The sequence below is a fragment of the Cricetulus griseus genome, chromosome 5 (genome assembly GCF_003668045.3).
Source record: "Cricetulus griseus strain 17A/GY chromosome 5, alternate assembly CriGri-PICRH-1.0, whole genome shotgun sequence".
Classification (NCBI taxonomy): domain Eukaryota; kingdom Metazoa; phylum Chordata; class Mammalia; order Rodentia; family Cricetidae; genus Cricetulus; species Cricetulus griseus.
This window is the reverse complement of record NC_048598.1, coordinates 180,576,067-180,598,382: the sequence shown is the minus strand read 5'-3', so window position 1 is coordinate 180,598,382 and position 22,316 is coordinate 180,576,067. Positions and strand designations below refer to the sequence as shown.

Sequence of the window (22,316 nt, the reverse complement as noted above, 5' to 3'; positions counted from 1 at the left end):
TTCATCATTAGTTAAAGGTACTATAATTTCTTCTGGATCTTTTCCAGTCAGCTGACAAAGTCTTAGTTTGCCCTTTAAAATCAAATCAGAAATCTTTTGTATATACGTCTTTAACTTTTTATTCTGTTTATGTGGCAGAAATATCCATTCTAATATGGTGTCTTCCCTCTGCATCAGAATCCCAGAAGGGTATTCTCTGGATGGCAAGATGACCAGAATGCAGCCTAAATCAAGGTTTATCCGATCTACATGCGCATCCAATATTCTGTTTTCTACCCATTGTAGCTCTTTTTCTGCCTCAGAAGATAATATTTGTGGACTGTTTAAGTCCTTATCACCTTTTAGTGCCATTTTTAAATGCTTTAAGTCATGTCCTTCTACACCAATAATCGTCTGTAATTGAGAGATTTCTCCCAGTAGCTTCTGAAGACTGTTAAGAGTTTGATAATGGTCCCTTCTAATTTGTATCTTCTGTGGCCTAATTCTTTGTAAGTCTATCTTATATCCTAAATAGTTAATAAAATCTCCTCTTTGTATCTTTTCTGGGGCAATTTATAAACCCCATCTAGGCAGAACTTCCTTCACCATTTGAAATATACGTTCCAAAGTTTCCTTATTAGAATCCGATAAAAGAATATCATCCATATAATGATAAACAAGAGATTGTGGAAATTTTTTACGAATTATTTCCAAAGGTTGTTGTACAAAGTATTGACACAAAGTAGGACTATTTAGCATCCTCTGAGGTAAAACCTTCCATTGGTATCTCCCAACTGGCTGTGAGTTATTAAGAGTTAGCACTGTAAATGCAAACTTCTCTCTATTGCTTTCTTGTAATGGTATAGTGAAAAAGCAGCCCTTCAGGTCAATTACTATGATCAGCCATCCTTTAGGTATTAAGGAAGGCAGTGGCATTCCAGGCTGTAGAGCGCCCATAGGCTGAATTACCTTATTTATGGCTCTCAGGTCTGTCAGCATTCTCCAGTTACCTGACTTCTTCTTGATGACAAATACAGGAGAATTCCAAGGGCTGGTAGATTGCTCTATGTGACCAGCCTCTAGCTGTTCCTGTACTAACTTTTCTAGTGCCTCAAGCTTTTCAGAGGTCAAAGGCCATTGCCCTATCCAGACTGGTTCATCTGTAAGCCATTTTAATGTCAGGGCCTTTGGTTCCTCTGAATGCCTATCATTTGTATTTAGTGTCTGTACAGCCTGGATAGTTGGTCACCATTTTCCATGGCATCTTACCCGATCTTTTCTACTATCCAGCGATTTTCTAGAATTCGTCTCTGACATTGGAGGGATGCTAATTTGAGTATTCCCTTGCTATAAGAGATCACGACCCCATAGATTTATAGCTATATGTGGCACGTAAGGTTTCAGTCTCCCTTTCTGTCCTTGTAGTCCAATGCAGACCACTGAGTTAACACTCCATCGAACTATAGATAGAGTTCCAATTCCAAAAAATTGTACATTTGCCTTTTTAAGAGGTCACTTCTGGGGCCAAGTCTTCTGGGTAATAATAGTGACGTCAGACCCAGTGTCTACTAAGCTTTTAATAGCTCTACCATTAATTTTTTTATATATATATTTTTATTAATTCAAGCTAGGGAACAGGCTTGTTTCACATGTAAGTCCCTTCTCCCTCTCCCTCCCCTCACCCCCATTCCTTCTCCCCCACCTCCAACCTACCCCCCACCATATCCACCCACCACTCCCCAGGTGGGGTAGGGCCCTCAACAGGGGCTCTGCAAAGTCCACCAAATCTTCCTGTGCTGGTCCTGGGCCCTTCCCCATGTGTCCAGAGCCAGAGTGTATCCCTTCACGTGGGATCGGCTTGCAAAGTCCCTTCTCACACCAGGGAAAAATGCTAGTCCACTTCCAGAGGCTCCTTGGAGTGCAGGGGCCTCCCCATTGGCATCCATGTTCAGGGGGCTGGATCAGTCTTGTACTGGCCTCTCAGATAGTGTCTGGGGTCGATATGCTTTCCCTTGTTCAGGCCAACTGTTCCTGTGGGTTTCTCCAACCTGGTATAGACTCCTTTGATCTTCATTCCTCCCTCTCTTCAACTAGGTTCCAGATTTCAGCTCAGTGTATATCAGTGTATATCTCGGTATATTGTCTATCTCTGCTTCCATCAGCCACTGGATGAGGGTTCTAGGATGGCATAAAGAGAAGTCATCAATCTCATTTTATGGGAAGGGCTTTTAGGTTATCCTCTCTTCCATTGCCTGGATTGTCAGATCTTGTCATCCTTGTAGGTCTCTGGAGATCTCTCTAGTTCCAGATCTCTTCTCGGACCTATAGTGGCTCCCTCTGATATGGTATCTCTCATCCTGCTCTCTCTCCTCTATTCTTCCCCCAACTCAATATCTTTGCTTCTCCATTTCTTCTCCTCTCCTCTTCTTCTTGTGCTCGTATTGTGGCAGCACCCTCTCCCCTACCCTCATGCTCTCAATTAGCTAGGGAGTTCATGCCACTTCCCATTCCTGGGGTCCATTTATCCCTTAGAGTCATTCATGATTCCTAGTTTCTTTGGTGAAGAGGATTATAGGCTGGTAATCCTTTGCTCTATGTCTAAAATTCATATATGAGTGAGTACATACCATGTTTGTCTTTTGTGACTGGGTTACCTCACTCAGGATGGTTTCTTCTAGTTCCATCCATTTGCCTGTGAATTTCAAGATTCCATTGTTTTTTTCTGCTGAGTAGTACTCCATTGTATAGATTACCACATTTTCTCTATCCATTCTTCAGTTGAGGGGCATTTTGGTTGATTCCAGGTTCTGGCTATTACAAACAATGCTGCTAGGAATATGGTTGAACATATGTACTTGTTGTATGAACATGCACTATTTGGGTATATACCCAAGAGAGGAATGGCTGGATATTGAGGTAGGCTGATTCCCATTTTTTTGAGCAACCACCATACTGATTTCCAGAATGGTCTTACAAGTTCACACTCCCACTAGGAATGGAGGAGTGTTCCTTCTTCTCCTCATCCTCTCCAGCACAAGTTGTCATTGGTACTTTTGATTTTAGCCATTCTGACAGGTGTGAGGTGGTATCTCAGAGTTGTTTTGAGTTGCATTTCTCTGATGGCCAAGGATTTTGAGAACTTTCTTAAGTGTCTTTCAGCCATTTCAGATTCCTCTGTTGAAAAATTCTCTGTTTAGTTCTGCACCCCACTTTTTAATTTCATTGTTTGGTGTTTTGGTGGCTAGTTTCTTGAGCTCCTAATATATTTTGGAAATCAACCCTCTGTCAGATGTGGGGTTGGTGAAGATCTTTTCCCATTCTATGGGGGGTTGTTTTGTCTTACTGACTGTGTCCTTTGCCTTACAGAAGCTTCTCAGTTTCAGGAGGTCCTATTTATAGATTGCAGTATTCAGTGTCTGTGCTCCTGGAATGATGTTCAGGAATCGTTCTCCTGTGCCAATTTGTTCAAGGGTAATTCCCACTTTCTCTTCTAGAAGATTCAGTGTGGCTGGGTTTATGGAGAGATCTTTGATCCATTTGCACTTAAGTTTTGTGCATGGTGACAGGTGTCTGAATCCAATTGTGCCAGCATCATTTGTTGAAGATGCTATCTTTTTTCCATTGTATAGATTTAGCACCTTTGTAAAAAGTAAGGTGTTCGTAGGTACATGGGTTAATATCAGGGATTTCAATTCGATTCCATTGGTCTATCTGTCTATTTTTATGCCAATACCAAGCTGTTTTCAGAACTATGGCTCTATAGCTTGAAGTCAGGGATGGTGATGCCTCCAGAAGATCCTTTATTGTAAAGAGTTGTTTTGGCTATCCTGGGTTTTTTAATTTTCCATATAAAGTTGAGTATTGTTCTTTCAATGTCTGTGAAAAACAGTGTTGGGATTTTGATGGGGATTGTGTTGAATCTGTAGATTGCTTTTGGTAGGATTGCCATTTTTACTATGTTAATTCTACCTATCCAAGAGCATGGGAGATCTTTCCATTTTCTGGTATCTTCTTTAATTTCTTTCTTTAAAGTCTCAAAGTTCTTATTGTACAGGTCTTTCATTTTTTTGGTTAGTGTTACCCCAAGATATTTTATGTTGCTTGTGGATATTGTGAAAGGTCATGTTTCCATGATTTCTTTCTCATTGCGTTTATCATCTGTATACAGTAGGGCTACTGATTTTTTTGAGTTAATTTTGTATCCTGCTACCGTGCTGAAGGTGTTTATCAGTTGTAGGAGTTTCCTGGCAGAGTTTTTTGGGTCACTTATGTAGAGTATCATGTCATCTGCAAATAGTGAAAGTTTGACTTCTTCCTTTGATTCCCTTTTCTTGTTTTATTGCTCTAGCTAGAACTTCAAGTACAATATTGAAGAGGTATGGAGAGAGTGGACAGCATTGTCTTGTTCTTGATTTTAGAGGAAACACTTTGAGTTTCTCTCCATTAAGCTTGATGCTGGCTATTGGTTTGGTGTATATTGCGTTTATCATGTTTAGATATGTTCCTGTTATTCCTGTTCTCTCCAAGATCTTTATCATGAAGGGATGTTGGATTTTGTCAAAGGCTTTTTCAGCATCTAGTGAGATGATCATGTGGTTTTTCTTTTTCAGTTTGTTTATATGGTGGATTACATTGATGGATTTTCATGTTGAACCATCCTTGAATCCCTGGGATGAAGCCTCCTTGATCGTGGTGGATGATTTTTCTGATATGTTCTTGGGTTCGATTTGCCAATATTTTATTAAGTATTTTAGCATCGATGTTCATGAGGGATATTGGTCTGTAGTTCTCTTTCTTAGTCTTATCTATGTGTGGCTTGGCTATCAAAGTGATTGTAGCCTCGTAGAAAGAGTTTGGCAATATCCCATCTGCTTCTATTGTGCGGAACAGTTTGAGGAGTACTGGAATTAGCTCTTGTTTGAATTTCTGGTAGAATTCTGCAGTGAAGCCATCTGACCCTGGGCTTTTTTGGTTGGGAGGCTTTGGATGACTGCTTCTATTTCATTAGGTGTTATAGGTCGATTTAAACTGTTTATCTGATCTTGATTTAATTTTGGTAAGTGATATTTATCCAGGTAACTGTCCATTTCCATTAGATTTTCGAATTTTGTGGAGTACAGGTTTTCAAAGTATGACCTGAAGATTCTCTGGATTTCCTCAGTGTCCGTTGTTATATCCCCCTTTTCGTTTCTGATTTTGTTAATTAGCATGCTCTCTCTCTGCCTTTTGGTTAGTTTGGCTAGAGGTTTGTCTATCTTGTTGATCTTTTCAAAGAACCAACTCTTTGTTTCATTGATTCTATGTAATGTTTTCCTAGTTTCTACTTTATTGATTTCAGCTCTCAGGTTGATTATTTCCTGGCATCTACTCCTCCTTGCTGAGTTTGCTTCTTTTTTCTCTAATGCATTCAGTTGTTCTCTCAATTCTTCAATGTGATGTTTCTCCAGTTTCTTCATGTGGGCACTTAGTGCTATGAACTTTCCTCTTAGCACTGCTTTCAGAATGTCCCATAAGTTTGGGTATGTTGTGTCTACATTCTCATTAAATTCTAGGACGTCTTTAATTTCTTTTTTTATTTCTTCCTCAACCCAGGAATGATGCAATTGGGTGTTATTCATTTTCCACTAGTATGTAGGTTTTCTGCCATTCGTATTGCTGTTGAATTCTAGCTTTAATGCATGGTGATATGATAAGATACAGGGGGTTATTTCAATTCTTTTGTAACTGTGGAGGTTTGCTTTGCTGCCAACTACGTGGTCAATTTTTGAGAATGTTCCATGTGGCTTGGCCTTTTTCCTTTGCTGCTCTTAATATTTTCTCTTTATTCTGTAGATTTGGAGTTTTGATTATTGTGTGTTGGGGGGACTTCTTTTTGTGGTCCAGTCTGTTTGGTGTCCTGTAAGTTTCTTGTACTTTCATAGGCATATCCTTCTGTAGGTTGGGAAGTTTTCTTCTATGATTTTGTTGAATATGTTTTCTGTACCTTTGAGCAGTGTTTCTTCACATTCTTCTCTACCTATTATTTTTAGGTTTGGTTTTTTTTACGGTGTCCCATATTTCCTGGATATTTTGTGTTAGGGATTTGTTGGACTTGAGGTTTTCTTTGGTTGATGAATGTATATCCTCTAGCGAGTCTTCAATAGCTGAGATTCTCTTTTCCATCTCTTGAATTCTATTAGTTATACTCACGTCTTTAGTTCCTGATCGTTTATCCAGTCTTTCCATTTCCATCATCACCTCATTCTCTCAATTTTCTTTATTGTGTCCAATTCAGCTTTCATGCTTTGAACTGTTTCCAGAGCTTCCTTCACTTGTTTGGTTTTTTTTATCTTGAGTTTCTTTAGATTCTTTAAGAGATTTGTTTATTTCTTGAATTTTTTGGTTTGTCTTTTCCTCCATTTCATGCAACTTTTTGCTTTCTCTTTCTGCTATTTCTTTAAGGGATTTTCTTTCTTCCTTTTTGAAGGTCTCTATCATCTTGCTGAGATAATTTTTGAGGTCCATCTCTTCTTCATGCACTGTGTTGGGCTTTTCAGATCTTGCTAGAGTGGAGTCCCTAGATTCTGGTGATGTCATATTGGTCTTTCTGTTGTTGACCGAGTTATTATTCTGTCTTCTTCCCATATCTTTTTCCAGTGAGTGCAGGTGGGCCCTCTCTATCTCCTGTTGTTACCCAGTAGTGTGTGTAGGCCAGGAATTCAATGTCCGCAGCTGTGGATGGTCTTGCCTCTCCTGGTAGTCTCCTCACTCTGAAGGAGTTAGGCCTGCATAGGGATCAGGTGTGTGTGGGCAGGACAGGAAGTAAGAGTGGGGTGTTTCCAGGCTCTGGGGGTTCCTCACTGCCTGAGCAGGTCTACCCCAAGCAGGAGCAGGCCTGGGGATATCGGGGTGGATGGGGCTTTGGAAGGGAGTTAGGTAAGAGCAGTGGATCACTCACCTCGTTGCGGATCAGTCGGCGGAAAGAGAAGGAAGAGTGGTCTGTACCCAGATTCAGGGAGCTCCTCCCTGCCTGGGCGTGTCTACTTCAAGCAGGGACAAGCCTGGGGAGATTTGGGTGAATGGCGCTTTGGACAGGAGTTGGGTAAGAGCAGGGAGTCACTCAACTAGTTGTGATCAGTCGACAGAAAGGGAAGGAAGAGTGGCCTGTACCCGGATTCAGGGAGCTCCTCCCTCTCTACCATTAATTTTTATTTCTAACCGAGGCCTAGAATCATTAATAGAAGCTTCCCAAAATATGCGTTTCTCATTTTCACCAGTCACACGTGATTCTTCATCACTATTCAAACTACAATCTAGAGCAGTATCATTTTCCACAATAGGCAAGGAACTATCTATTCGTCCTGTGAGAGATTGTCTCCCACTGCTACTAGGAACGATCGGACCTTTCTCGCTGAGGGGACCTGCTTGAGGCTCCCTTTGGAGTTTCCCGACATTAACAGGTTCCCTTGCATGTCCATAGTCATCTGCATTCGATAGTCCAGTGTTTGCCCTTTCCACATCTCCTACATAATCCAGAAGGCGATGGCCTTTCACGTGGGGAATTGTTAGAATTTCTTTGCCTACAATTTCTCCTTATATGTCCCATTTTACCACAGCTGAAACATCTATTCTCCTGATGCTTTTGTGGACTCCTGGAGCATGCTCTTCCTATGTGAGGTTCTGGGTCATGTTAGCAATGAGCACTAGCCTCTTGATACCTGTATGAGTCCCTATAATGTGCTTCTCTTTCCCAAGTTCTTCTGTTACTATTTCTCCTAATCTCCTGCTGTCTGTTGAAACCTCTTGGGACAGCTTCTCCTGTCCAGTTTCTAGCATCTTGCATGTTACAGTCAATGTGGGCAGTATGCAGAACCCATTCTTCTAATGGAGCTGATCTGATCTTTAAAGGCAAAAGTATTCTTTTGCATATTGGGTTTGCATTGTCATAAGCTAAGGTATACACAATTGAATGTCGTATCGCTGGATCTGCTACTTGTATTTCTACTGCTCTGGTCAACCGGTCCAAGAAGTCCTTAAATGGTTCTGTTTGTCCCTGTTCTATTTTCGTATAAGTTTCTAGTCGTTCTCCCGGCTCACGAACCTTATCCCATGCATTTAGTGCTGCTTTCCTGCATAGGGACAGCATATGGTTGTCATATTCAGCCTGAATCTGTTGGTCAGCATAAATACCTTCTCCTAGGATCTTATGGAGGGCCGCATCAACTCCATCCTTGATGCCCTGCTGCTCTAGGAGTTTTCCCTCTTCTCTAAGTAACGCCTTCCACTCAATTTGGCAAGAATTCTCAAGGACAGCTGACACCAGTCCTATCCAATCTGTGGGTGTCACCCTGTTAACGGTTGCCCATGGGTGTAATATGGGCTATGAAGACCGTATGAGACAGCCGATTCTTTAATATGCTTAAGATCTTTCAAGTGGATTGGTTGCCATGCATATGCTGTCTGCCCCTGGGAGTGTCGTTTAGTTGGTTGCTTTTCCACCGCCATGGTCAGGTATACTAGAGGTGTGTGCGTAATTGCTTTAGAATGATTGAAATACCTCTTCAAAGTATGCACTTCAGATCGGAGCGAGTCTGTTCCTCTTCGTCAAATCAATCCATCAGCCTGGCCAAGATATCCTCATGGGAGGTTTTAATCTCATTCATCATGAAAGATTCAAGGCAAGATATAGAATCCACGATTTGCTTCGACAATTCTCCTGTAAGGTTTTCTAGACGTGTAATACATTCATCCCTAGCTAGCATTTGGGTGGCATGGAGATAGCCATCCAGAGATTGAAACTTGGAATCAAGGTTGTGATTTGCCTCAGCAATCAATTTGATAGACATTTCAAGTTTGTTATCCCTGGTCTATAATTCCTCTTGTAAGCTTTGAAACCCAGCTCTAATTTTACCATAGTCTCTCTCACATTTCTCAGCCATTGATTTAATGGCATTATCCGATTGTTGAAGCCTATTCTGGGTATCTTGTACCTTAGTAACAGAGGAATAGGAGAGAGAGCCTAGCTGAGTTTCTAGTTGGCTACACACTCCTTTTAATGCCTCATGGTCTGCTGTCTGCCTAGTCCCCATTGCCTCTGAAACACCCATTACTACATCATGGTCTGAAGTCTGCTTAGCTTGTAAAGTCCCTCGCATAGTCTTCAGTTCATCATGGTCTGTTTCTTACCTGACCTCCAAGGCTCGTACAACACCTTGTAATACATCCTGGTCTTTCACTTGCTTTGCCTGTAAAACCCCTAAAATAAGTTTTAATTCACCATGGTCTTCTGCCTGCCTAACCTATATGTTACTATAAATGTGCTGCATTTCAGCTTGAGTAGTAGACAGATCTGCCTGTATCGTATAAAACATAGAACGAAGCCTATCACCCAGTTTCTGTTCTACCATCTCCATAAACGTTTCATAAGTCGTCCTTGTCCCTTCCACAACCTCGTCACACAAATCTTGCATGTCCTGTAGGTGGGCGGTTCCTTTGTTCCTGAGGAACGACAACATGTGAATTAATATATACACAGTCAATAAGACATATAAGCCAATATTCAGCAAGTCAGCTTGTTTCTCCAGCACTGAATGTGCATAAGAATGTGAGAGATTATACAGAGAGGAGGGCGACAGAATTTCAGCCACATTTATTGGTAATGCCATTTTCAGGTGCAGTAACTACGTCTGACCAGCAGGTGGCGCAGCCGTGTCTATTTCAAGTAGGATCTGAGCTTTCAGAAAATTTCTAGCCACTAAGGAATTTTTTGGAACCTACCTGGCGGGTATTTGCATCAGGCAGGTGACCATGCCCACAGATAAATTTGAAAAAGCTCACCCTGCAGCAGATGCATCCAGGGTCTGGCCCAGCGGATGGCGGGCGGGGCTCAGGAAACAAAGCGGCGGCTTGGGCGACACCTGTTGAGTGAACAACCAGCAGTCAATAGGCAAAAGGTCTCTTTATTCAGATACACCAGCCAAGCGCAGGCCAAGCGTACCAGGGCAGCAAGGCCAGAGCGAGGAGGAGGGAGCAGGGAGAAGGGCCAGAAGAAGGGACGGTCCACGTGTCCGCGGTCCCTTAAGGAGCCTTCCTACATCACCTTAGACTTCCCCTCACCATGCCCTCACTTGCGTGTTCAGGCACACCTGTCCCGGTTACCTGGGGGCGGCACTACCATGTCTCCCTACACATTTCCCTTGTGCCAGATTTCTAGTTAACCCCATAATGATTCCCTCTATTAAGGTATCTCTTGGCTTACACTTATTTTCCAATATTGCAATAGAACCATGTTCCCATGGACATAGCAAAGGACCCCTTCATAATCTTTAACAGGGAATAGTGATGTTATAAACACAGTATTTATTAGTCAAAATGAGGAATATGGTTATGAAATATTAGAATTTGTATCCAGACCTCATCTTTACTACAGAAGAACTCATAAATTAGAATACCTCCCAGTGCTGGATGGGGAAAAATTGCAGAAATACTTTATTTTTAATCATGTGTATATGTTTCTGCATGAACAGTGTAAGTCTCATGGTGACAAACTGAGTGCATCTGTCCTTACAGGGGATTATGAGCTGCTAATTTCGTGTGTCAGGAAACGCACATAAATCCCGAGTTGCTTCTCTGCACTGGATGAGCAATCCTAACTTTTCTTCTCATGTTTACTGCAGCTCTGTTCACAGGAGTCTACACACTACATAGAGCTAGATGAAACTGGATGATATTTCATAAATGACAGCCAGGTACCAAGAGAACACAAGGACCTCTTATCAAGTGTACTCTAAGAAACGGATGTTAGGGAAAGTAAAATCATGTTAGGGTGTCCCTGATTTGGACAGTGTAAAGTGTGAAGATTAATTATTTACATGAGAGGGATTATCCCAAATAATGAGTTTATGGCTGTTGAATACAGAGAATCTATACTGATCTGCATATATATAGAGAGTAGATTTTTATGAGTTAACCCCAACACAAGAACTGGTCAGTCCACACATTGTGGGATAATTCCTTAGGACTTTGGCTGAAAACTAATTGTTTTTTCACCAAGATGCAAATGTGTAACATGGAGTCTATCAAACATGATAATCAACTCTAACCTTTTATGGGATCGTCTTGGTGTAGAAGAAGGAAACCATGGCTTTTCAGTTTCCAAGATCTCTTGGGAAAATGACATTAATTTATGGAAGCTGTGATTTCTCTATCACACAGAGAAAAATGAACAGGATGAATTACAGATTTTCAAAATACCCAAACTTATTTACTGAACCGTAAGTCAAATCTTTCAGAACGTTTGATTCCTTTTGGAATATCTCTCTCTCTCTCTCTCTCTCTCTCTCTCTCTCTCTCTCTCTCTGTATCTCCCTCTTTATATTTGGAATGTATAAAACTATGTTCCATTGAAAGTGATAACAAGAAGCACCCAGATATCTTAGAAAAACCATGTGTTCTAGTTTGTGAACACAAAAGTTGTGTAGAATGTGACAGTAGACGGGCCTCTAGACAATTTCCTTGGCTGGAAGAGGAAACCACATATGCTGACATAGGAACACAGGCTCATGCAGCATAGTCTAGAATTTCCTAGCTACTGAAGCAACCCCATACTGGTCACAGGAGTCTCTATAGACCTCATCGCCCCCTGCTGGTCCGGAGTGTCTCTGTCGGCAGTTTTTTTTTTTTTTTTGTTTTTTTTTTTTGTTTTTTTTTTTTTTTTGTGCAGGCTCACACTGGAGTTTCTTTACTGTGTCTCTGGCACAGTAATACATGGCTGTGTCCTCAGTTTGCAGTTTGTTCAGTTTTAAGAAAACTTGGCTCTTGGAGGTGTCCCTGGTGATGCTGACTTGGGATTGGAGAGATGAATTATATGCTGGGCTTCCATCATAACCTATTCCTCCCATCCACTCCAGACCCTTTCCTGGAGGCTGGTGCTCCCAGATTACATGATAGCTGGTTAATGAGAACCCAGAGACAGTGCAGGTGAGAGACAGGGTCTGTGAGGGCTGCAGCAGGCCAGGTCCCGACTCCTTCAGCTGCACCTGGGACAGGACATCTGGGGACAAACAACATCACCATCAGTCATACATCCCATAATAACATGCCTGGGTTCCTCTCCTGAAACCCTGGACACTTACAGCTTGGAAAGGTCGCCAGGCAGAGTAGCAGCACCAGGACAGCCATGCTCTGCTGGAGGCTCCAGTGAGAAGGAGATGGGGCTGCTCAGCTAGGCCTGAGCTTTCATCCTGAACCCGAGGCTGCTTTGCATTGGAGAAGGATCCTGAGAAGATAAAAGGAGGCACAGGGCAAGGTTTCCACTCTTCTCTCTGGTGAATGATGTTTGCCTTTTGCTTCTTATAGCAGCTAGTGTCAAAATAATCAGGAACATTTTCTGATTCTTTTTGGATTTCCAGTTCCATGTAAAGGGGAAATTTTATGATCCACCCTGTGCTGGCATTGGATGCCAAACATTAAATTAGTCCACATTCATAAGAGAATGCCCCATCTTCAATGCAATGAATGTCACTGTGAATTCCAGCAGAGTCTTTAGAAGGATTTTGGTCATAAGAATTTAGTCATCCCTCTGGACTCTTATATGTGAAATACAGATAATGGAACTTCTTAAAGTCCTTTCTGTTTGTGTCAGTGGAGTTAATCACTTCCCTATCCCTCACCTAGAATCCAACTTAAGCAACTCACAAGCATTTAGTGCATGTGATTTTAAATATTTATCTGAGAGGAGACCAAAGGGACTGACTTTGTTGCCATATCAGTGGTCTTGGAATCACCTGCCCAGTAAGGTACAACATGCCTGGAGATCAGTCATACTACCTCCTGTTTGTCTGTCTCTGTGTACCTTTATATTTCTCTCTTAGTTTGATTACTGCTTTAAGACCACTACAAAACCATGTTAACCATGGTCCTTAATATGACCAATGCATTGGCGAGGTATGGGGAGGTCTGCCCTTCACAATGAGCACACCATGAAAAGAAATAGCATGCAACCAGGCTTGAAGGTTATGTTAAGTGAAGTAACGAAAAGACAGCGAACTCTAAGATATGACGAGAAGTAGAGAGAGGCGTGCTTGAACAATGAGAACTGGTTGCTTTATGGCGAGGATCAGCACAGAGAAAAAGGGATTGTGGGCTTTTCTCCATGCCTCGGCAATGTAAATCACCACAAAAGTGAAGAGAATAGCTCTAAACAATCTGTTCAGTAAGCCCCAGAGAATATACGCCACTTCTTTCTCAAGGGACACCTCGAATGTTGTGCTCCTCACCCCTCTGTGCACACTCTGTGCTGTGAGTGGCAGTGGTGGAATTGGGTCCTAACATCAGGGTGACAGGCATCCTGTGCAATTTCTGAAGGGCGCCCCTCCACCGTGAGTGCTGTGTGTGTCCCCCTTGTTCATGTCCCTCTGGGGGTTAGAAGATGATCTTTAGATCATGATCACTGTTGCATCTTGGGTTTGTCTGAGTTTTCTTTGTGCTGATAAAATCTTGGGAAAGAAGATGACAGGAATAATTCAGCACCCCCCTCCAGCTTGTAGAAGTGGTAGGAGATGCCCTACTCACTAATTTTTGTTTCAGAAATAGTGTGTGCCATATGTGCTGTGGGTTTCGGTTCTCCATGAAACTTTCTGGAAGGAAGTCGCTAAGAAAAGTCACCTTCAAAGGGAATGCCTTCAGGATAGAGTGGCACATTATTTGTAATTATCTTCCATTTGAGAGGTAAATCCTTGTACTGAAGGACTTGCTCAGTCATACATTTACTTATGTCTTGTGGACACATGGACAGGCATGTAATGGTCATGTTAGAATACAGTACAAATGTGTGTATTTGTGTGATGGTTAGAATTGTGTCAATGTAGCACAAGCTATGATCATCTGGGAACTGGAAACTCCGAAATGTCTCCACCAGATTGGCCTCTGGCAAGCCTACAGTGGCATTTTTACAACACTGGAAAGGCACAATTTCACACACACACACACACACACACAATTATTTTTTTTAATTTCATTTTACATTCCAACCAAAGTTCTCCCTTTTACCCCTCCTCCTGCCTTCTTACCTCCCACCCCCAGCCCACACCCCACCCACTCCTTCCAACTGGTAAGGGCTCCCATGGGGAGTCCACAAAGTCTGGCATATTAATTTGGGGCAGGACTGAGTCACTCCCCTCTCTGTTAGGGCTGAGCATGCAATCCCCTCCTGGGGAATGGGCTGCTGATGGGGGATGTCCTTCTGTATATGTGTTTCTCTTATTGGTTGATGAATAAAACACTGGTTGGCCAATAGCCAGGCAGCAAGCACAGGCAGGGCTATCAGAGGAAGGAGGAAGGGGAGAGAGGGAAGCCATGAGAGAGATGTCATGGATAGACTGGATAGTTAGGACACACCAGGCATTCTCTGGTAAGATAAGGCCATGTAGAAATACATAGATTAGTAGTTATGGGATAGCAATTAAGAAAGAGCTAGCCAATAGAAAGCCTTGCCATCAGCCAAATGGTTTTCTAATTAATATAGCATTCATGTGTTTATTTGGGGTGAATCGGCTGAGGGACCAGGCAGAACAAGAAACTCCAGCAACAGGCTCCCTCAAGCTACCTCATGTACCAGGGATAGAGCCTAAAGCCAGGGCCCCCTCAGATACCCCGAGATTTACAAATGACTCCCACACATGGGGGGCCTACTTCAGTCTCATAGAGGAGATGACAGTGTGGAAAGACACCATGTTCTGCATACCTGCACTAAAGAGAACTAAAGGAAATATGGTGAATCCTTAACAAAGAAAAGATGCACATACGCTGTGTTTACTGTCAGTTTCTGTGTCATCGGTGCATTTGAGGTCTTACTCTGCTCAGAGCACTGCCTCCCACCAGTGATGCATCCTCCGAGCTTGTCATAGCAGGAAGACATGCAAATGAGGCTTCTCTGCGCCCATGAAAACCAGCCCAGCTCTGAACCTGCAGCTCTGACACAGGAGCCCAGCCCTGGATTCCCAGGAGCCCCCATTCTGTGATCAGCACTGAACACAAGCCACTCACCATGGGCTTGGGGGCTTATTTGGCTTTTCCTTGTTGCTGTTTTAAAAGGTAACTAGTAGAGAGGGGATACTATATGTTGTGTGGCCATTACTAAGAGAAAAATGAGCTTCTGTGGGAGTTTTCTGACCAGCATTCATTGTGTTTGCAGGTGCAGCTGGTGGAGTCAGACGGAGGCTTAGTGCAGCCTGGAAAGTCCCTGACACTCTCCTGTGCAGCCTCTGGATTCACCTTCAGTGACTATTAAATGCACTGGGTCCACCAGGCTCCAGGGAAGGGGGTGGAGTAGGTCGCACACTTTAATGATAGTAGTAGTAGCATCAACTATGCACCATCCGTGAAGGGCCGATTCACCATCTCCAGAGACAACGCCAAGAACACTCTGTACCTGCAAATGAACAATCTCAAGTCTGAGGACACAGTCTCCTATTACTGTGCAACACAGTGAGTGAAGGCTTCTGTGAGCTCAGACACAAAGCTCCAGGCAGGGTGCTCAGGACCAGCAGGGGGCGCAGAGAGCACACAGAGCTCTGGGTCACAGAAGAGCTTGTTGAGAGAGACAAACTGGGCTGGACACCTCTGTGTCTTTCCTGCCTCTCCATATCACACTTAAGGATATAGGAGTGAGTGAGAAGGAGGAGGAGGCAGAGAGTTATTAAGGAAACAGGACAGCTGGCGTGGAGACAGGGAAGGTGGGGAGGAAGGAAATGATAGAGGAGACATGAGAGAAGGAGACAGAAAGGGTCATCAGAAGAGAGAAGCTGAGGAGAGAGGGAAGTAGGAATGAGTTCTTCATAGATTCTTTTGGATCAGCTTCATTCTGTCGCAATCTTCATAAAATGCCTTCCTCTGCAGTAAATTCCCTTTCCCTGTTTTAAAAGGGAAATATTCTCCAGCTCCTTCCTCAAAATTATAAAGGAAGCTCGACCTCGTGTTTGGCTGTGGCTCTCTGGATCTGGTTCAATCAATTACTGAATGAAGACTCTATGATGATAGTTGTGGTGTTCACTAATCTGATTTTAGGGGAAGCCCAGTTCAGGCACCTAGCCAAACTCCAGGAATCTAGTCAAAGAGAGGGAGGAGGGAATACACGAGCAAGGGAGGTCAGGATCATGATGGAAAAATCTACAGAGACAGCTGAACCAAGCTCGTGGGAATTCATGAACTCTAGACTTATGGCTGTGAGCCTCCATGAGACTGAAGCAGGCCCTCCATGTGTGGGAGTCACACTACAAGATGAACAATATCTTTTGATTAGGTCTATCCAAGCATCTGGAATATACCACTTTACTTCAGTCTTAGATTATTATGAAAAATAATTATGAATATTTATAAACAAACATTTATGAACATATACATACATTTTATTTCTTTTTTCCATTTTTAATTTAAATTAGAAACAAGATTGTTTTACATGTCAATCTCAGTTCCATCTCCCTTCCCTCCTCCCCTGCCCCCCACTGACACCCTACCTATTCCATACCCTTTCTGCTTCCCATGGAGAGTGGGGTCTTCCATGTGGGGGGTCTTCAGTGTCTGTTATATCCTTTGGGATAGGGCCTAGGCCCACCTCCTTGTGTCTAGGCTCAGGGAGTATCCCTCTATGTGAAATGGGCTCCCAAAGTCCATTCCTATGCTAGGGATAAGTACTGTTCTACTACAAGAGGCCCTATAGATTTCCAAGGCCTCCTCACTGACATCCATGTACATGGGGTCTGGATCAGTTCCATGCTGATATCCCAGCTATCAGTCTGGGGTCCATGAGCAATGCCTTGTTCAGGTCTGCCATTTCTGTGGGTTTCACCAGCCTGGTCTGGACCCTTTTGCTCATCACTCGTCCTTCTCTGCAACTGGATTCCCGTTCAGTTCAGTGTTTAGCTGTGGGTCTCTTCTACTTCCATCAGCTGCTAGATGAAGGCTATAGGATGGTGTATAAGTCAGTCATCATTCTCATTATCAAGGGAGGGTATTTAAGGTAGCCTCTCCTCTGTTGCTTAGATTGTTAGTTGGTGTCATCCTTGTAGATCTCTGGACATTTCCCTAGTGCCTGATTTCTCTTTAAACCTATAATGGTGCCCAAACTTATGGTATCTTTTATCTTGCTCTCCTCTATTCTTCCCCTGACTCAACGTTCCTGCTCCCTCATGTCCTCATCACACCTCCCCTTCTCATTCTCCTAACTCCCTATCCCTGCCCCCCATACTAAACGTTACAGAAAATTATAGTCACTGTATTCTTTCAAATTTCAATGAGTTGAGAATTTAAAAAGAAAAGTTTCAGTAGTATGCAATAGGGCATGAGAAATGGTCTCAGTTGCATGTAATGACTATTTTGGGTACTTTATTACAAACCTACAAGTATGGTGTACAAGTCATTATTGAAAAGTATATAGTCCATAAACCAAATATCTACTCTAATAACAACAAATTTCATATAAGTGACAGAATATATCAATGAAATGTCTGCATTATGAGGAAAGCAAAATCCACAAGCTCATGCAATTTTATTTCAAATGAGTCGGAGTAATATAATGAATAACTTAATTTTGTGATAGCTAAGCATAAACATTCAATAGTGGTTTTTCCAAATCACTACAATTAAAAATATAGCAAGTTATTTTAAAGGAAACATATAAATCAGAAAAGGAAAACAGAATAATACAGGGAGCTAGAAAGGAAGCATTTGTTATAACAAAGGCAAAAATAGCTCGTGGTAGTTAATATCAGTACATTATAACTGCTGAATTTATATGTCTCTCAATCAATCAGTCAGTCATCTAGCTATACATAATTCTACAATGAAATAAATCATGCAGAGTCTTTAACTGAAATAAAAAAGACCCAAAAGTATGGCAGAACCTTCACAAAGTGGAATGGTGGCTTGCAGTGAGAGGTAGAGCCAATATTGCTTGCCTAACCCTTTCCTGTAGAGAATATTTGAAAATTTCCTGTAGTTTGGCATTCCAGAATGAAAAAAGTACAATTTCTTGAAAGCGCCTTGAACGTTATATCAATTACGATTTCAAAAGGTTTAAAAATTGTATAACTTTTCATCAAGAAATTGCTATTTTCAAACTCTGATAAAAAGAAATAAAGTTTTCTATGCTATGTAGGAACTATTTATTGCAAAATGACTTCTTATAAAACATATGGCGATAGGGTACTTGTCTCAGAATGTGAATTCAAATGCTTCAAGATAGAGCAAAGTGTCTTACAGATTAATATGGACTAGTTTTAATTTGCTAATGAACAATTTCCTACATAATGTATAGGCTGATACATCAACAATCCTCATCTCTGACACATTGCTATCACTAAAATGTTATATGTACAGATTTCAGTATGCATTATAAATGTAAAAAGAGTAAAATATTCCAGTCGAATGCTTCATAAAAATACAAAAAAAGAAACAAAACTTCGATAATCTGAGGAAGTGAAAACATATCTCTTTATGAGAGGAACAAGAGACAGGGTGTTTTCACATGGTGGAGAGCGCCCTGATCATCCTGATGACCCCAATCCCAGCAGTGAGGCCACTTTTACTCCAATCATCAGATGAGAGCCTGAGTTGTCCATGCTGGCTTCCTTCCTCTGATGGGATGAGATCCTCTGAAGCAGGGCTGTCTTCACTGCACACTGGAGTCAGTGGTGGGGTGAGATGCCCTGAAGCAGGGCCTGTCTTCTGTACACAGGACTCAGATTCATGTCTGTGAGTTCTTTTAGGATAATTGTGTACTGAATAAACATTTTGCTGCTATCTTTCATTGAGCTAAGCTCTGCAGTGACACTGGAGCAGACACAGGACTGGGAGGCTGGGCTTCTTTGGGACACCTGTGCCTCAAAGACTCCTTCTTCTCCTTGCTGAACTTCTTTATAAATAACTGCAAGAGCAGAGAATCAATAATTCTCCCTGACATCCCCTGCACCAGCCAGACTTCCGTTAACCAATATCCTTTTATCTTCAATTCTCTCAAAGGATGCAAACTTTTCTTGCAGAAGACACACATGTAATACATTTTTTTTTAACAATTTAGTTCTTCCAAATATCCTGCCAACATGTAACTTAACAAAGTTACTGAAAATGAGAACCATGTTCTATTGGTGAACATGAAGTAACCAGGAGAAAGTTCTTTCAAGACCCTGAATCTGGGATCTCACTAAAAGACCTACATGCATCTGAAGGAGAACCAGGTGACTTAATTTGGGTCACTATTGCTATGATGAAACACAATGACCATAGAAACTCGGGGAAAGGGTTTATTTGACTCCCACCTCCACATCACACTGTTCATTGTAACAGGAAGTGAGGACAGGGACTCTAGCAGTGGAGGAACCAGGAGGCATGAGATGTTAAAGAGGCCATTAGCATAGACAGTTGGATCTGTATTCAAATAATATGTGCTCCTTGGAGACACATTGAAACCTCAGAAAACATTATGAGAGTTGGTTGAAGCTGCAGTGGTAAAATGCAATGGTCCTGGCTACTGTAGTCATGGATGTTGCACCCAGTTCACATATCTTGATGATAATATATCAGACTTGGTGTTTTTCAGAATCCTCTGGTATAGTCTTGGAGCACATGATCTCAGAGTGTGGACACAGCAGGAGCCTTCTTCTTCATCAGATAAATGGATTTATCTTTGGCTGGGCATCCCCTGGTTGTGCACAGGACATGAAGGAACTGTAAAAATATTCTGAATTTAGTTCATCACTCACGGATTTGAAAACTGGCAACACAAACCCTTGCACTTTTCACTTAGTGAGGTACATATTTTTCATATACACTGTGCCCTGACATCATGTTGATGCTTCCGTTGTCTGCAGTAGGACATTGCAAAAGTGAGCATGAGGGGGCTGAGGTGGCCACGGATAAACAGCAGTGAGGTAAACATTTGTGATGAGCACACTATCTCGGGTTCCTTTAAACGATGACTAAGCTTAGCTGTACAGAGTCAAAACAAGGAGATGTGTCATGTGCTGAGAGCCTGTGACTTGTGGACAACTCATCCTGATTCTGGAACCTCTGTGGAAACACAGGGATTTAGTAACTCTTGAGTCCCATCTTCATTTACTTTGGTCTTTTAATCTTCCATCCTGAGCTCTCGGCTCCTGGAGTGATCTCCCTTTGAGTCTTCACCAGGGAGGCACATCCACTTTACAAATGGACAGATGTTACAAGAAATTTGCTGTTTGTCTCTCTTTTTCCTTTTCTCTTTTTTATTAGTTCAAATTAGGAACAAGCTTGTTTCACATGTGGACCCCTTCTCCCTTTCCCTCCCATCATCCTCATCCCTCCTCCCCCACCCCGACCTATCTCCCACCCCATCCACCCTCCACTCCCCAGGCAGGGTAGGGCCCTCAACCAGGGCTCCACAAAGTCGACCACATCCTCCTGGGCTGGGCCTGGGCGCTTCCCCAAGTGTACCCTGAAGCAGGGCAAGAGAGCATCCCTCAGATTCATGTCTGTGAGTTCTTTTAGGATAATTGTGTACTGAATAAACATTTTGCTGCTATCTTTCATTGAGCTAAGCTCTGCAGTGACACTGGAGCAGACACAGGACTGGGAGGCTGGGCTTCTTTGGGACACCTGTGCCTCAAAGACTCCTTCTTCTCCTTGCTGAACTTCTTTATAAATAACTGCAAGAGCAGAGAATCAATAATTCTCCCTGACATCCCCTGCACCAGCCAGACTTCCGTTAACCAATATCCTTTTATCTTCAATTCTCTCAAAGGATGCAAACTTTTCTTGCAGAAGACACACATGTAATACATTTTTTTTTAACAATTTAGTTCTTCCAAATATCCTGCCAACATGTAACTTAACAAAGTTACTGAAAATGAGAACCATGTTCTATTGGTGAACATGAAGTAACCAGGAGAAAGTTCTTTCAAGACCCTGAATCTGGGATCTCACTAAAAGACCTACATGCATCTGAAGGAGAACCAGGTGACTTAATTTGGGTCACTATTGCTATGATGAAACACAATGACCATAGAAACTCGGGGAAAGGGTTTATTTGACTCCCACCTCCACATCACACTGTTCATTGTAACAGGAAGTGAGGACAGGGACTCTAGCAGTGGAGGAACCAGGAGGCATGAGATGTTAAAGAGGCCATTAGCATAGACAGTTGGATCTGTATTCAAATAATATGTGCTCCTTGGAGACACATTGAAACCTCAGAAAACATTATGAGAGTTGGTTGAAGCTGCAGTGGTAAAATGCAATGGTCCTGGCTACTGTAGTCATGGATGTTGCACCCAGTTCACATATCTTGATGATAATATATCAGACTTGGTGTTTTTCAGAATCCTCTGGTATAGTCTTGGAGCACATGATCTCAGAGTGTGGACACAGCAGGAGCCTTCTTCTTCATCAGATAAATGGATTTATCTTTGGCTGGGCATCCCCTGGTTGTGCACAGGACATGAAGGAACTGTAAAAATATTCTGAATTTAGTTCATCACTCACGGATTTGAAAACTGGCAACACAAACCCTTGCACTTTTCACTTAGTGAGGTACATATTTTTCATATACACTGTGCCCTGACATCATGTTGATGCTTCCGTTGTCTGCAGTAGGACATTGCAAAAGTGAGCATGAGGGGGCTGAGGTGGCCACGGATAAACAGCAGTGAGGTAAACATTTGTGATGAGCACACTATCTCGGGTTCCTTTAAACGATGACTAAGCTTAGCTGTACAGAGTCAAAACAAGGAGATGTGTCATGTGCTGAGAGCCTGTGACTTGTGGACAACTCATCCTGATTCTGGAACCTCTGTGGAAACACAGGGATTTAGTAACTCTTGAGTCCCATCTTCATTTACTTTGGTCTTTTAATCTTCCATCCTGAGCTCTCGGCTCCTGGAGTGATCTCCCTTTGAGTCTTCACCAGGGAGGCACATCCACTTTACAAATGGACAGATGTTACAAGAAATTTGCTGTTTGTCTCTCTTTTTCCTTTTCTCTTTTTTATTAGTTCAAATTAGGAACAAGCTTGTTTCACATGTGGACCCCTTCTCCCTTTCCCTCCCATCATCCTCATCCCTCCTCCCCCACCCCGACCTATCTCCCACCCCATCCACCCTCCACTCCCCAGGCAGGGTAGGGCCCTCAACCAGGGCTCCACAAAGTCGACCACATCCTCCTGGGCTGGGCCTGGGCGCTTCCCCAAGTGTACAGGGCAAGAGAGCATCCCTTCACGTGGGATGGGCTCTCAAAGTCCCTTCTTACACCAGGGAAAAATACTAACCAACTACCAGGGGCCCCCTGGAATGCAGAGGCCTCCTCATTGACATCTATGTTCAGGGGTCTGG

The 22,316-nt window shown here is 42.5% G+C and overlaps 1 protein-coding gene and 1 gene segment (V, D, J or C); both read right to left on the bottom strand.

Moving 5' to 3' along the window:
- The window catches only part of LOC103161202, a 359,419-nt gene that overhangs the window by 191,826 nt on the left and 145,277 nt on the right, over positions 1-22,316 (bottom strand).
- Positions 1-22,316, bottom strand: part of LOC118237724 (disintegrin and metalloproteinase domain-containing protein 20-like) — a 75,656-nt gene that overhangs the window by 4,207 nt on the left and 49,133 nt on the right. Inside the window, exons 3-7 of the mRNA XM_027416757.2 lie at positions 15,232-15,388; positions 12,093-12,235; positions 9,796-9,875; positions 9,363-9,456; positions 9,145-9,203 (exon numbers count right to left, since the gene is read on the bottom strand). Coding sequence (XP_027272558.2) covers positions 9,145-9,203; positions 9,363-9,456; positions 9,796-9,875; positions 12,093-12,235; positions 15,232-15,388 — 533 coding nt within the window. The remainder of the gene's footprint in view (positions 1-9,144; positions 9,204-9,362; positions 9,457-9,795; positions 9,876-12,092; positions 12,236-15,231; positions 15,389-22,316) is intronic.